Source organism: Podarcis erhardii (assembly GCF_964252035.2).
Source record: "Podarcis erhardii genome assembly, chromosome: 1".
Classification (NCBI taxonomy): domain Eukaryota; kingdom Metazoa; phylum Chordata; class Lepidosauria; order Squamata; family Lacertidae; genus Podarcis; species Podarcis erhardii.
The window spans coordinates 8,856,729-8,873,228 of NC_138497.1; the positions used below are offsets into that span (position 1 = coordinate 8,856,729).

At 46.1% G+C, this 16,500-nt stretch overlaps 1 protein-coding gene across 3 annotated transcripts in view; it reads left to right on the forward strand.

Moving 5' to 3' along the window:
• The window catches only part of LRRC9 (leucine rich repeat containing 9), a 77,265-nt gene that overhangs the window by 51,878 nt on the left and 8,887 nt on the right, over positions 1-16,500 (forward strand). For all 3 annotated transcript variants that reach the window (XM_081858414.1, XM_081858412.1, XM_081858413.1), the window contains 9 exons: positions 2,818-3,038; positions 4,155-4,277; positions 5,448-5,578; positions 7,049-7,157; positions 8,466-8,605; positions 11,184-11,320; positions 12,367-12,584; positions 13,550-13,618; positions 14,588-14,713. In XM_081858414.1, coding sequence (XP_081714540.1) covers positions 2,818-3,038; positions 4,155-4,277; positions 5,448-5,578; positions 7,049-7,157; positions 8,466-8,605; positions 11,184-11,320; positions 12,367-12,584; positions 13,550-13,618; positions 14,588-14,713 — 1,274 coding nt within the window. The remainder of the gene's footprint in view (positions 1-2,817; positions 3,039-4,154; positions 4,278-5,447; positions 5,579-7,048; positions 7,158-8,465; positions 8,606-11,183; positions 11,321-12,366; positions 12,585-13,549; positions 13,619-14,587; positions 14,714-16,500) is intronic.

Here is a 16,500-nt window from a genome sequence, read left to right on the forward strand (position 1 = left end):
CCATCTTTCCCAGCATCAAGGTCTTTTCCAGGGTCTTCTCATGAGGTGGCCAAAGTACTGGAGCCTCAGCTTCAGGATCTGTCCTTCCAGTGAGCACTCAGGGCTGATTTCCTTCAGAATGGATAGGTTTGATCTTCTTGCAGTCCATGGGACTCTCCAGAGTCTCCTCCAGCACCATAATTCAAAAGCATCAATTCTTCGGTGATCAGCCTTCTTTATGGTCCAGCTCTCACTTCCATACATCATCATCATCATCATTATTATTATTACTATTATTATTTTACTTTGTCAAAGTAATAATCATATATAAATAAGAATAAAAATGTGCACCCCACCACCAAGACCATTCCATTGCAACTATCCAACCTCCCAAAATTTCAGCACCTCTTGCGATCGTTTGACCTCTTTCCGTTTTAACAGTACAGTCGTACCTCTTGTTACGTCAGTCTCCGGTTGTGTTTTTTAGGATACAGACGCAGCAATCCCAGAAGTGTATACTTCCAGGTTTCGCCCCGCGTGTGTGCAGAAGCGCTGTATCGTGCCACGCGCATGCGCAGAAGCACTCTATCTATGCGCAGAAGCTCCTGCAGCCAATCGAAAGCCACGGAAGCCATGACAGACGTTTAGTTTCCAAAGAACATTCGCCAACCGGAACAATCACTTCTGGGTTTGCAGCATTCGGGAGCCAAAAGGTTAATCTCGCAAGGCGTTCGGCTTCCGAGGTACAACTGTACCGCCTTTTCCCCAAGCCAGGATTCAAGGTGGCTTCCAATGTCTACAAAACATTGTTCTCAAATGCAAAGTAATAGTGAAAAACTGGTTAAGAGCAATATTTCTGGTTAGTTGAGATTCTTGCCTTGCAGGGGTTGGTCTAGATGACTCATGGGACACCTTCTGACTCCACATTTCTAGGAAGAGTTAAAATACACCAAAATACATTTAGAACCAGCAGTTAAGATAGTTCGCCTTGACGGAAGCCCGGTGATTGGCACTTCGGTTTTCAAAGACCTGTCTGAACAACTATTGTTGTTGTGGATGGCGCTGTGGGTTAAACCACAGAGCCTAGGACTTGCCGATCAGAAGGTCGGCGGTTTGAATCCCCGCGACAGGGTGAGCTCCAGTTGCTCGGTCCCTGCTCCTGCCAACCTAGCAGTTTGAAAGCACTCCAAAGTGCGGGGGGGCCACCAGGTGGCGCATTGGAAGATGGCCAACAGTAACATCTCTCTGACCCATACAAGGTAATTAAGAGGCTGCTATGGGAAGTATGCAGTCTTCCTACCCCCCAAGGAGATGGGGGGCTGCCTTGCCAGCGGTGTCCACAATGCACCCCCAGATCCAAGGTCTGGGGGTGCCGGTCACTTGGCACGAGCCCTCGATGCAGTCAGCTCTTCCTGACGCCGATTCCAATCAGTGCGTGCTGGTTAGCTTCAGCTCGGAATTATAATTGGAAACATACGATTGGAATGAAGCTGAAGCACATACATCAAGTAACGCTCAAAAGATAAGACTGCTGATTAATGGATCTCTGTGACTGGGAGTGACGGACGGATAAGTAAATCTTCTGATGAATCACCATTAAGAGACTGTATGTTTGGAATGAAGGGGGAAAACCTTTTTTCTTTGTACTATATGATATTAATAACCCTTCACCCCAGAAAGAAACAAGATCGTTGCATTTTACTAATCACAAGCAGGAAGTTAAAAACTGTGTGGGATGGATTATAGCTAAAGAAAGGATTGGTAAACAATGAGAATGGAGGAAAATTCTATGACACAGTCAAAAAATGGCGTCTCACCAAGACAGGCTTGCCGGAGAAAGAAGGACAGGGGGAGGAGAATCAGGACCATTGGAATGAGAAGGATTGCTGGAATGTAATTTTGACCTGACAGAGCCTCCTGATATACTGGGCAAGTCTGAGAAAAGTAAAGGACAGACCGAAGATTAATTTTTATTTTTTTATGGAAGCGAGGAACAGCGGCTGTCCCTGAGCGATATGATCTTTGGAGAGTACAAAACCCACACAGAGCATGTCTGTTTCCAATCTGCTTGTGAAAATTATCAGAGATCGCAGAGAAAGGAATATACGATAACAACAAGAAGATGAAGAAAGTAATAAAGGACTATCTGGATTGAACTGGATAGAACTGTTTAATTAATGCAGCAATATAAGTGATGTTTGGACTCGTCCGGAGCTTGATGTATGGGTACCCCCAACAAAATTTAAAATTCGGCTGTATAATTTGGAACTAATGTGATTCGGATAATGTGATGTGATTGGCCTGTTAATAAAAATTATTATTATTATTATTATTATTATTAAAAAGGAAAGCATTCCAAATTGCAAGTAGATAAATAGGTACCGCTCCGGCGGGAAGGTAAACGGCGTTTCCATGCGCTGCTCTGGTTAGCCAGAAGCGGCTTAGTCCTGCTGGCCACATGACCCGGAAGCTGTACGCCGGCTCCCTCGGCCAATAAAGCGAGATGAGAGCCACAACCCCAGAGTCGGTCACGACTGGACCTAATGGTCAGGGGTCCCCTTTACCCTTTACCCTTTACCCTTACATTTAGAACCAGCAGTTAAGATAGCTCGCCTTGACGGTAGCCCGGTGATCGGCACTTCAGTTTTCAAAGACCTGTCTGAACAGGAAGGACTTGGGCTTCATCACTGTTGTTATTGTTGTTGTTGTTGTTGTTGTTGTTGTTGTTGTTGTTGTTGTTAAAGGAGGGAGTTCCACAGTATGGAAGCAGCCATGGAGAAAGCTCGTTCCCTTGTGTCACAGCTCTCGCCAGAAACGTTCTTTCTTCCCCTTCCCCAGGCATTTCGAAGCTCTGCAAACTCATGAGGTTGAGCGCCAACAACAATCACCTCACCAGCCTGGAGAGGAATGTTTTTGATAACTTGTCTCACCTCCATTATCTCTCTCTGGAGAACAACCGGATCACTTCGTTGGCGGGCTTGCAAAAAGCCTATGCGCTCATTGAACTCTACATAAGCAACAACTACGTTTCCTCCAACCAAGAAATATATCAGTTGAAGGTAAAGGGGGGGACGGGACATCGCCACTTTAAAAGCGTGAATGAAAGTCAATCACCCATCTCCTACTACCCTCCTGAGAAAAACCCCACCCCACCCTCCCACTATATATAAGGGTCTGGTGACTCACTCAGTGTATCTCAAAAAGTGTGCATGCACATGAAAGCTCATACCAACAACAAATTGAGTTGGTCTCTAAGGTGCTACTGGACAATTTTTTTATATACCGTATTTTTTGCTCTATAAGACTCACTTTTTCCCTCCTAAAAAGTAAGGGGAAATGTGTGTGTGTCTTATGGAGCGAATGCAGGCTGCACAGCTATCACAGAAGCCAGAACAGCAAGAGGGATTGCTGCTTTCACTGCGCAGCGATCCCTCTTGCTGTTCTGGCTTCTGAGATTCAGAATATTATTTTTCTTGTTTTCCTCCTCCAAAAACTAGGTGCGTCTTGTGGTCTGGTGCGTCTTATAGAGCGAAAAATACGGTATTTCGACTGCGTCAGACCAACACGGCTACCTACCTGAATGAAACTCTTGTGAGTGTGTAGCGTCATGCCAAAGGGAAAGGATTGTGAACCACTGAGTCCGTTCCCCCTCGAGTGGAAACACAGCTATTCTTTGAAATTCTTGTTTTTGGTATTTTGTTAAATATAAAATATGGTACTGTTATAAAAATAGAATTCTCCGTATGCCTAGATCCAGGTTTGGGGCAAGTCCTCTTTGGTGAGAGAGCCCCAGTAGAGATTTAAAATCACAAAATATACAGCAAAGTAACACGTGGAAATATAAGCTGTTACACTGATAAAGATATCCCCTTCTAAGTTGCTTCCAAAGTTCCCCTTACTTCCCTTAATGTAGAAAGAAATCACAAGTTTGGTAGGTTAAAATTGGTTTACTTACATACCCTTTAAAGGTCAGATTCATGTGCTTTTCCATACAGCAGTAAGAAAACACAGGCACTAAGACTTAGTTTCTAAATTGTATAGAAACACAAAGATGGCTTGCTTAAGCCATGCGGTCTAAGCTTGGAGCATCCAACCCCTTACTGGTAGGGTTCACACAGTGGAATGGTGGAAAGTGGGAGAACCAGACGCTTGATAACACCAGCCTCCTTTTCCAGGGTCTAAACAATCTGGTCATCCTGGACATGTATGGAAACCTGATAGTTTGGAAGCAGGATAACTACCGCCTCTTTGTAATTTTCCATATCCCATCTCTGAAAGCCTTGGACGGCACTGCAGTGGTGAGCTCCTTTTCTATATAAAGGATATGTATAAAACTTGTATGTCTTATAAGCAAAGAAGGCAGTCAGCCCCAATCAGAGAATACAGAGTCAGTGTTGAATATTGTGCTTTGTTGAATATTGTGTTGAATATTGGGACCTTGGGGCAAATGTAGGGTTGCCATATTTCAAAAAGGAAAAAGCAGGACACCCCAAAAATTGTTGAGTTCTCGCAGTGAGGGAACCACCAGAAGGCCCTTGGCACTGGACCTCAGTGTCTGGGCAGAGCGATGGGGGTGGAGACACTCCTTCAGGTATACTGGACCGAGGCCGTTTAGGGCTTTCAGGACCAGCACCAACACTTTGAATTGTGCTCAAAAACGTACTGGGAGCCAATGTAGGTCTTTCAAGACCACTGTTATGTGGTCTCGGCGGCCACTCCCAGTCACCAGTCTAGCTGCCACATTCTGGATTAGTTGTAGTTTCCAGGTCGCCTTCAAAGGTAGTCCAAGCAAGAGATAACTAGAGCATGCACCACTCTGGCAAGACAGTCTGTGGGCCGGTAGGGTCTCAGCCTGCATACCAGATGGAGCTGGTAGACAGCTGCCCTGGACACAGAATTGACCTGCGCCTCCATGGACAGCTGTGAGTCCAAAATGACTCCCAGGCTATGCACCTGGTCCTTCAGGGGCAGTTATCCCATTCAGGACCAGGGAGTCCTCCACATCAGCCCACCTCCTGTCCCCCCAAAACAGTACTTCTGTCTTGTCAGGATTCATCCTCAATCTGTTAGCTGCCATCCATCCTCCAACTGCCTCCAGACCTTCACCACCTTCACTGGTTCTGATTTGAGAGGTAGAGCTGGGTATCATCCGCATATTGATGGACACCCAGCGCAAACCTCCTGATGATCTCTCCCAGCAGCTGCATGTAAATGTTGAAAAGCATGGGGGAGAGAATGGAACCCTGAGTCACCCCACAAGTGAGACCCCAGTGGTCTGAACACTCACCCCCCAACACCACTTTCTGAACACAGCCCAGGAGGAAGGAACGGAACACAGATGTGCTGTGTACACTCTGCGAATAACGACTTTCTTCTTCTCTCCTCAATCTTCCAACATCCAGCTTCAATCTTCTAACTTTAATTTCGGCTCTCAGTTAAAAATAAATAAATTAATGTCCTCAATGCAGGAAGCAGCTGAAACTGAAAACGCTAAAGATTTATTTGGGGGCAAACTTAATGCGGATATGGTTGCGGAAAGACTGGGCCATTCCAACTTCAGCAAAATGCAAGAATTAAATTGGACGGCTTCTATGATCAGGTCAGTAATATTTTTAACACGAGTGACAAGGACCGTGGGCAGCTGCCCAGCTAAGTTTGTCAGCAGAGTTCCTAAAACCGCACATCGGCGCTTACCACTGATTGTCCCTGAATCCCTTTAAAAAGTACAGCTCCCATCATGCCTGGCTAGGGATGGGAAGCTCCCTAGAGAAGCCAGACTGGCTCCCTCCTTGCTGTCCTTCCACTGGTATGTGAAGAAGACCTCCTTATTCCAGCAGGCTTTTGGGAACTGGCTGCTTTTAATGAAAGGGCTGGTGCCTTGATTTGTGTGTGTGTATGAAACATGCAGTGGTTGGGACTGGTCTAAGCTGGACTTGCATGCAGGAGCGGAGCAAGGTGGGTGCGGTCTCCTTCACAGAGTCAGGTAGACTCTGCCCTGTAGGGTTTCAGGTAGACTCCTCGTTGCAAGGCAAAAAAAGCTCAACAACTCTGTCCCCCCCCCCCACAAAAAAAATGTAATAAAGTCAAACCAGGCAAAAAATATATATTTAAAAATTCAATGTGGGGGAGGGTGACAAGAATTTTTTTGTACCGGGTACCACCTGACCTTGCTATGCCACTGCTTGCATGCCTGGAGAGGGAGTGTAGCTCAATGACAGAGCACAGCCTTTGCACACAGAAGGTACCAGGTTCCATCGCCACCATCTCCAGTTAAATAGATAATGAGTAGAAGACATGGAAAGCCTCTGTCTGAGATTCTGGAGAGGGGCTGCTGCTGCTGGTGGTCAGAGAAGACAATATGGAGCTAGCTGGACCAGTTGGTCTGCCCTGGAGTAAGGAGGCTTTCTATGTTCCTAGACCAATGTTTTCTTTCTCTGTCTCTCTCTTTTAATTTTTATTTATGCTTTTCAGGTTTATACATTTCCTTAATTTTACAGTCATTTTAACATTTCAAAACTTGGCTTCCTTCCCCCTCTTTTTGCAGTTACTTAAAGTTATTATTGTTTTTTATATCTTCTGCATATCCAAATTCATTTAATTTGCTCACTTGTTTATCTACTTTAAATATATACTCTTGCTAAAACGGCAGGTTATTATAATAATTTTTATCTGTTTGCAGTTTATCTGTAAATAATCAATAAACCATTTCCATTCTTTTATAAAAAAGTTTGTTATCTTGATTTTTTATTCTTTGGTAAGTCTCCCCATTTCTGCATATTCCATGAGTTTTTGTATCCATTTTTCCTTTGTTGGGACTTCTGCTTCTTTCCATTTTGGGGCAAGTAACATTCTTGCTGCTGTAGTAGCACACATAAATAAATTTCTATACGATTTAAGTAGTTCTGTCCCTATAATTCCCAAAATGTTTTCCATTTGCTTTGAAAAGGGAAAGAAAAGCTCTGTCGGTGTTTCCTTAGAGCATGCCTCAGGGCGGGAAACAGCATCAAGTTTTATTTACCATCCGCTCTCTCTAAATGTCTTCTTTCTTTCTTTCCTTTGTTTGACTCAGAATGGTGGATCTTGCGCCAGCAGACCAGTTTAAGAACATCACCAGCGTGAATTTGCAGAACAACAACCTCACCTCTTTCAGTGGTCTGGTCTACCTCCCTAACATCAAGGTGAGTCATCTATGTTTCCTATTCTTCCCCTCTCATTCGCAGGGAATAGAGTGCAGATATAGATGGCCCTGGTGTGGGTGTGTGAGCGCTATTTCAGACTTACTTTTAAAAAAATTATTACCATTTACTGCAACTATGCCCCAGTTTTCAGTCCTGCGTCTCAGTCTTTGTTCTCTCCTCCTCCACAGATTATTATAAGGGTGAATGCTGTGAAGTTCATACATTGCTTTGCAATGTCAAGGATAGTAGCAGCCAGGGGTAGTAGCCTCAGAAGTTCTAGAGAAGGGATGGGGAACCTGCAGCCCTGCAAACGTTCTTGGATTCCCATCAGCTCCATCCAGCCTGGACCAGTGGTCAGTGATGATGGGAGCTGGATACAGAGGGCCACAGGTTTCCCATCCCGGCTCAAAAGGCTGCTGTCAGGAGTGAGGCAGCAGTAAATCACACTGTGCAAGTTAACTCTTTATTAGCCAAAACGTGATCGGCATAGGAGTGTCAGGCTTAATTAAGCAGCTCTTGAGACTGAAGGCTCCCACCTCCTCACAGCTGCCTAAGTAGGGATGCGGGTGGCACTGTGGTCTAAAACACTGAGCCTCTTGAGCTTGCTGATCAGAAGGTCAGCAGTTCGAATCTATGCAACAGAGTGAGCTCCCGTTGCATTGTCCAAGCTCCTGCCAATCTAGCAGTTCAAGAGCATGCCAGTGTGAATAGATAAATAGGTACCACTGCGGCAGAAAGATAAACGGCATTTCTGTGTGCTCTGGCTTCTGTCTGTGGACAAATGCCAGCTCCCTCGGCCTGAAAGTGGAGATGAGGGCCACACCCTATAGTCAAATTCAACTGGACTTAACCATCCAGGGGTCCTTTACCTTTACCAAGTCCCCTCCACTCCATGATTTTCCCCAAGCAATTGGAGACTGTGCCTGCATGTCTCTTCTCCGCCCTTTTCCTGCCTCTTCTGATTCTGGGAGTTCTCCCTCTGCCCCCTCATCGTTGTCCCATCACCACTCCCCTTGTTCTGAGCCTTCTTCCCTGGGGGGTTCCCCAGCTGGTCACTCTCACCATTCTTCTGCATCTAACCAGTCCACGACATCCTAGGACTAAGCAGGTCAGAACTGTGGATTTGTCTTTATTCCCTGTTTGTGCTACTTGCCCCATCCTAGGCCATAGAATCATAGAAAATTATAGAGTTGAAATAGATGCCAGGGGTCATCTGGTCCAACCCAATGCAGACGGTCAGTTATGGGTCCTTTTTACATGGCCAAACTGAATTCACCTGATATCCTCCGACTCCCTTTTTTTATGCAGGTCCTCTGCCTCAACTACAATCACATCGAGTCGATCCTTCCCAGGCAGAAGGTTTCAAATCACTTAACCAACAGGCAGCTGCTGTACCAGAAAGTGACATCCAGTGGCTACGGACAGCAAGGATCTTCTAAAGGCAACAGGTATGTCGTAGATAAGTCCAGCAGGAGCTGCTGAAGATGGATGGGTGTTCTGACGCCGATCTAGAAGCACCGTTGCTTTGTGAAACCCAGATGGATGGTGCTTCCCCTGTTTGAAAAAGAAAAGGTTCTGACCTCCTTTTTACTCCTTTGCCTAGTCCTCAGACCTTAGTTGGCACAAAAGAGTCTTTGAGAAAGAGTATTCTTACAGAGTATTGCTGCTATTATTCTTTAAAAAGTCTTCTTCTCCAACCATGACCAACAGCTTTTACACACATCAAATGCAACCAGCTTTCTACCATCCAGCCAACCCAACCCAACACTAACATTGACCACTCTATCTATACAGGTACAATGTGGTGAAAGGTTGCATGAGTCATTGTAGGCCGCTGACTCATGCTGACTTAGTTCTTTTAGCATTAAAGAAACAGCGGCCAATTTTTAGCTGTTACATCCCCTTCGGGAGGTTGGTCTCTGGAGGGAGAACCAGTTCTACACATTTGCAGTGGGGGCTGCCTGCTTCCCAAGTCAGACACCCTGGGTCCCCCTAGTCAACAGCTCCATTTGGAACCTTTTCTGGGACACATTCTGATGGGGGTGCAGAGGAGTGGAACTGGTGTGTGAATGACCCAGACTGGTAAACGAAGGCCTTGAGATGCTGTGGACAAGTTCCTGGCAGAGGCACGAAGAGAAAACAAATGGAATCTCTCTTGCATCTCGGCCTTTTGTCCCAGACGCGTGAGCCCCTTATATCTGCTTAATCTATGAAAATCAGACTGCTTTGTCCAGCCTCCTCCTCTGTCAGTTTGTTCCAGGTATACAGTGAGGCTTTTGTGCTTTTCTCAGAAACATCTGGCCAAAGATATGCATGGGTTTTGCAGGTCTGATATCTCCGAAAGACCTTAATCAGGCTTATCAGTCGGGGTATTAAGTCCTTGAACCCTTTAGTTAATTAAAAACTGCTTAATTCCACTGTCTGATTCGCGGGGTATCAGTATGACCTTTCCTTCTTAAGGCAATTAACTCCTCCCTTTCAGCCTGCTTTCAGTAATCATCACAGGCCTCTTCTGTGTATGAGTATTCTCATAGCAATGGCCATCGGAAGTGTTTGCTCTTTGTGCTTTAGAGCACAGACAGTCTGCCCGTGAGGCCGGATGAGGCAGCTGCCTCAGGTGGCACCTCTTAAGGGGCGTGATTTGGACTCCTTCCATGCAGACTGAAGGTGTAAATGGGTGAATAACCCATATTTCTTAAAGCTATGATAGTCCCTGCTACATCTTCAGTTCCCCAAAGGAACAAAAACCCTGGGTGAGTTCCTGGAACCTCATAGTCTCTTGCCAACACTTGGCAGAGAGCAGGGTTGGCACCCAACTTTTGCAACACCTAAAAATGCGATGTAGGAATATGACCGGTGAGTTTGCAAACAAACGCGCATTCTCCAGGTACGCCTGTCAAGGGGCCAGGAATGGCTGTAGCTTCCTGCTGATAATGCACCCAGGAACACTCCCCTAGGTGCGCTGCTGTGTAATAATAATAATAATAATAATAATAATAATTAATAAATAAATAAATAAATAATTTATTATTTATACTCCGCCCATATGGCTGGGTTTCCCCAGCCACTCTGGGCGGCTTCCAACAAAACACTAAAATACAATAACCTATTAAACATTAAAAGCTTCCCTAAACAGGGCTGCCTTCAGATGTCTTCTAAAAGTCTGGTAGTTGTTGTTCTCTTTGACATCTGGTGGGAGGGCGTTCCACAGGGCGGGCGCCACCACCGAGAAGGCTCTCTGCCTGGTTCCCTGTAACTTGGCTTCTCGCAGCGAGGGAACCGCCAGAAGGCCCTCGGCGCTAGACCTCAGTTAACTTAACCTGGCATAGGTAACGGTAAAGGGACCCCTGACCATTAGGTCCAGTTGTGGCTGACTCTGGGGTTGCGGCGCTCATCTTGCTATATTGGCCAAGGGAGCCGGCGTACAGCTTCCAGGTCCTGTGGCCAGCATGACTAAGCCGCTTCTGGCAAACCAGAGCGGTGCACGGAAATGCCGTTTACCTTCCCGCCAGAGTGCTACCTATTTATCTACTTGCACTTTGATGTGCTTTCGAAGTGCTAGGTTGGCAGGATAACCTGGCATGCCAGACCCATAAAAAGGAAGTGCGCCGAAACCTCAGAAGTAACCTCCATTTGGCCGATCCCTGACTTTTCCTATGCAGAGCGGCAGAAGTATTGCATTCTGATGTCTTGCTCCACTTTGCCCTGGCAGCAAAGAGCTGTTGCCAAGGGGTCATCATGAAACTTTTACTAAATAGAAGCAAACAGCGGTTTCCAGCTGTTCCACTTTTCCTCCTGTCAGGCATTTTGCTGGGGGAAGAGTGGATTTCCATGTTAATGCCCGAAGTCCATGGTGGGGGTTCCAGCACCGCTGTTTTAACAGCAGCAGGGTGTCCTCGCCCAGCCCTGCTTCAAAGCTCTAGCAAAACTCTGTGCATTGGGGTGGGGGGAAGCGGTATGTAAATTTCTTTCTTGGCAGTTGGCGGCTGAGCTCTGTCCCCTAACATGGTCCCCTTGTTGTTTCAGGGACATGGGAGCCAATGAAAGCTTGCCTCCGATCATGGAGAGCTTAGAAGTTCTCCACCTGGGCTACAATGGGATTGCCAGTTTGGCCTCGCTGCAGATTAGCAGGCTAAAAAACCTGAAGTTTCTGTTCTTACAGGGTAAGTAACAACAGTTGGATAAACAGTCATTGTCATGTGTTCACACAATACCTTTTTGGGGGGGAGGGGAGATGGAAGAGAGGTCTGTAAGGACGTCTGGGGGGTGGGCTGGAACCCTAAGTTGGAGCACAGCAACATTTGGTTGCAGACTCAGCTTGTAGTATATATCATCCCCAACTAAATGTTACCCATTCGCTTCCCAGAAGCCACTGCAGACTTCTAGACAAGGCCAGAGGTAGACCAGTTGATCTGTGGGGTTTTGTGTGTGTGTGTCTCTGTGTGTATATATACAGGGCTTTTTTCCAGCAACAACTCACAAGAACTCAGTTCCAGCACCTCTCAGGTAGGTGCCATTGCCAATATAAGAGAACAAGGATTCGTAGTGAGTTCCAGCACCTCTTTTTCTAGAAAAATAGCACTGTGCATAGGTGTGTTTCTGTGTCTGTTGTATTTTATAAGGTTTTATTAAGACTTTTCATAATACATTACAATAAAAAACAAACTAAATAAAAATACAAAGTCCTCTTTCGTAGGTAAATTTTAACTTAAGCAATCCAATCTGGCTTGTCCAGATTGGTTTTGATCCTGGTAAATCCCCTTTGTTCCCTCTTCAAAAGAACAAAGACACAACAGTCTTCTTTAAAAGTATAACAAGAAGTTTACTTACATTCAGTTCACAGTAGGTTCCCTGAAGGCAGGTTTTAGCTTGTAGTTACAGGAAAGAGAGTGGGTTCATCCCATGTAGGGATATGAGCCCATGTGCTGCTGGCTGAGAGCCAGCAGACAGCAAAATACATCAAGAGAACAGCATCAAGAGTTGAAGAAGTCAACAGAGCAATAGGAGGATGGCTGCGTGACTGTCCCTTTTTACAGGGTCTCACAGGGTCACGCCCATCTACCTGGTCACAAGCAGGGGGAGACCAGGTGTGACAGGAAGTCCTCCTGGCTGGAGTAACATCCCCCTGTGTGTCCGCTCTGGGCAAACAGGAAGTGTTGTACTTGACTGCTTTTGTTACACCCCACATCCTTTGCTCTTTCCATTGCAGGCAACGAGATCAGCCAGATCGAGGGGCTTGATGGCCTGCAGCTTCTACAGGAATTGGTGCTGGATCATAACCGACTCAAAGCAATCCACGAGAATTCGTTTGCTAAGCAGAGCTCCCTGGTGGCACTTCACCTGGAGGAGAACCGCCTGAGAGAACTGAACAATTTGCATTGCTTGGTGAAGCTGCAGAAGCTTTTCCTTGGCCTCAATAGAATTCAGGTACAGTGGATCTGGTGGGAGAGAGCGGAGGAAGCCTCCCCCAACCTGGTGCCCTTCAGATGTGTAGGAGCTGCAGTCCAGAACAGCTGGGGGGCACCAACTTGGGGAAGGCTGGATGCAAAAGGTTCCAGTGCTGAATTCTGAACTCAGCTTGTCTTTTGCCGTTACAATTAGGAAAGAGAAAATCTATCCATTTTGGTTTCTCTCCATTTCTCATTTTTCCAAAGTGCAGTTCTTTAATTTCCGCATCAGTTTGCAAATTCTTGTTTTAAAAAATCCTCTTGAAGATTCATCAGCAAATTCCTCCTAATGATCACATATTTGTATCCAGCTTTGGCTAGAACACACATTTTTTGCAAATGAATTCTCCCTAATGCAATGCATGCTTCTATGTTACGTGAGCATTTGATTGCATACTTTACCTTGGTATATGCATTTTATTTGGTACACTTGGCTGGAGGAGAACTGCAAAAATCTGGAGAGGTGCAGATTTGAAAGGATGGTTGTGTTTCGGTTGACTCATTGTTTTGGGAAGGGCGAATTAGGTAGGCTTGCCTTTGAATGGGGACTGGAATAAATTTCTGCCCCATCCCTAATTGCAATGGATCTTGTGCCGCTATCTCTTAGGATCGGTCAAGAAACAATGGAGCCTACAAATGGTCAACTGGGAATTAGGAGTCATGATTTGAATAGATTGGAATATGACTGGGAAATCTGCAGCCCTCCAGATTTTGGACCACTACTCCCATCATCCCTGGCCATTCCCCAGGCTGGCTAGGGCTGATGGCAGTTACAGTCCTCCAATAGTTGGAGGGGCACAGGCTCCCCATTCCTGCCCAAAGTGATCCCTGAAGGACTCCATAGCAAAGCTGTATGAAGATTCCTGCATAAGACTGTCAGTGCTTGCATTCCGCAGGAAAGCTTTCAATGGCTCTTGAATACAACCTTTTTTAATCTTGGGACAGGAGTTGTCAGAACTTGAAAAGCTCGATTGTCTTCCATGCATTAAAGAGCTCTCGATATATGGAAATCCGGTGAGTAAAGCTGAGGTTTACCTTCATCTCCTTAATTATGCACAGTCTATTTAGTAAGTGCTTCTCAGGATGCTGCCTTAAGACCGAAGTGCTCGCAAAGAGGCCTGACATGCTTTAGTTGTGATACCTGCATTGCAGTGGGTTGGACTAGATGACCCCAACGCTACAGTTCTGTGATTCTATGATCTCATTCTGGAATATTCAGAACTCATTTTCGTGATGTTAAGTACAGTGTTTTTTGTGTGTGTGTTTTGGTATCCCCAAACAGGTCATTTGACACCATTTGACAGTAAATATATCCATGAGAAAGCCTGGAAATGTTTTGAGTGCAAGACAGTACAGTGGTGCCCCGCAAGACGAACGCCTCGCAAGACGGAAAACCCGCTAGACGAAAGGGTTTTCTGTTTTGGAGGCGCTTCGCAAAACGAATTTCCCTATGGGCTTGCTTCACAAGACGAAAATGTCTTGTGAGTTCCTGCGGGTTTTTTCCCCTAAGCCGCTTATCAGCTGATCGCTAAAAACCGCTAAACCGCTAATAGCGCTAATCCGCTAAGCTGTCAATGGGCTTGCTTCGCAAGACAAAAAAACCGCTATATGAAGAGCCTCACGGAATGGATTAATTTCGTCTTGCGAGGCATCACTGTAGTCATTCAATTGTATATGTGCCTCTTCTAAAATGATGCCTTTTAGAAAGCACAATGGGAGGGACGAGATTGAAAGCAGATCCAGAGTTTGTCTTGGACATATGCATGTGCATATGGCAAGTTTAGAAGCAAGATTTCCCTCCGTGGGTGCTTACCGTTAAGTATGTTACATCTGTGTTGTGTTACATCTGCCTTCGCTGTGTTATGTTACATCTGTTAGCTAACTGTAGGGCCTAAACCTGAACCTCTGGAAGGGATGTGAGCAAAATGCACTTGATTTAACACCTGGATTTCACCACTGTCTTCTTTCCTCTCCACATCCCAGGTGTCCCGCAAGATTTGCCACCGCCCGCTCCTCGTATTCCACTTACCTAACCTTCAGGTGCTGGATGGAGTAACAGTCACTCCAGAAGAGAGGGCAAGGGCTGAAGTCCATTTGCTAGAACAGCAAGTAAAGCACAATTATTATAATTAAGGTCTGCTTAGGCCTCTTACCGTTTTGGGGAGGACCGAGGCAGGTGTGATTCTGTCAGCTCAGAAATTGGCTTTGGTGTCTTCTTTTCCTCTTTAAAAATCCAGCCTGTTTTTGAGTCGCATTCAGGGGCAGCCATGTTTGGGTCTGGTATCCATGACAGTTCAGTAATGAGGGCTCTTTAGTTCCACACAGTGGCACAGCTACCTTGAGCTACTGTCAAGTCCCAAAGTGGCACCCCCCCCACCCCCCAGGTCCTGTTACCTGTCCGGAACGAGAATCCTTGTGCACCCAAAGAACCAAAATAACACTTTCTGACGGGGCTTGCAAAGTCAGTTCATTCCTCTCTTTATTTCTTTTTTTAAAAAAACCACCTTCCTGCAGCACCAAACGACACTGAACGTATGCTTGCAATTCACTTTTTATTCTGGGTGAACCATCCCCGCTGCCACCCTCGTTATCGGGGGACAGTCAAATTAGTCCCCACCAACCTTGTTGTTGTTGTTTAGTCGTTTAGTCGTGTCCAACTCTTCATGACCCCATGGACCAGAGCACACCAGGCCCTCCTGTCTTCCACTGCCTCCCGCAGTTTTGTCAAACTCATGCTGGTAGCTTCGAGAACACTGTCCAACCATCTCTTCCTCTGTCGTCCCCTTCTCCTTGTGCCCTCCATCTTTCCCAACATCAGAGTCTTTTCCAGGGAGTCTTCTCTTCTTCTGAGGTGGCCAAAGTATTGGAGCCTCAGCTTCAAGATCTGTCCTTCCAGTGAGCACTCAGGGCTGATTTCCTTCAGAATGGAGAGGTTGGATCTTCTTGCAGTCCATGGGACTCTCAAGAGTCTCCTCCAGGACCATAATTCAAAAGCATCAGTTCTTGGGCGATCAGCCTTCTTTATGGTTCAGCTCTCACTTCCATGCATCAACCTTACTTGACATATAGATGGGTACAGCCAAGAAGTGGCTTCTGGCAGAGATTTTGGGAGGATGAATTAAATATGGCTGGGCAAAGGACGGGGTTGAGAAGAAGGAGGATGAAGGAGGATGGCAGAGGAGGGATGAAGAAGGATGGCAGACTGGTTTATGCAATCGATCGAGTGAGGCTTTGAGAGGTAAGACTGAACGATGTGCAGTACAAGCTTCTTCTTACCGCTTTTGGTGTAAGGTCAAATCCTCACACTTGCCTGCGGGAGGTTTGTACGCTTGTGCAACATAAACAAGACCACACCAGATTTTTAAGCTGTTGTGATTCCAATATGTGCGTCAGGAAGTGCATGCAAGTATAATTACACTGTCAGCCCCTGAGTACGCTGCAATGTGCTTCCAGAGCTTCTATGGGTGTGCATGTGTGTGTACACAAGAAGTTGTATATATGCAAGCAGTTAATTTCAGACCAGTGATGGTCTGAGCTACAACCCCCATCATGTTACCCCCATGCATTGACCATGCTGCCTGGGGGTTGGTAGGAGTTGGAGCCCATTGACACCTGCAAGACCACAGGCTCCCATCCTTATTTTAGACCCTGAGCTTAATGGTCTTACACCCCTCTTCCTTCATTGCGCAGGATTGGACTAGATAAGCTTTGGGGTCCTTTCCAACTCCACAATTCTGTGATTCTAGCATTCCTTTGTAGGAGGAGTACCATTCTGCAATACATGTTTGTGCATATGTAATTTGTGGGTTCAACCACAGAGCCTAGGACTTGCCGATCAGAAGGTCGGCGGTTCGAATCCCTGCCACGGGGTGCGCTCCCATTGCTCGGTCCCTGCT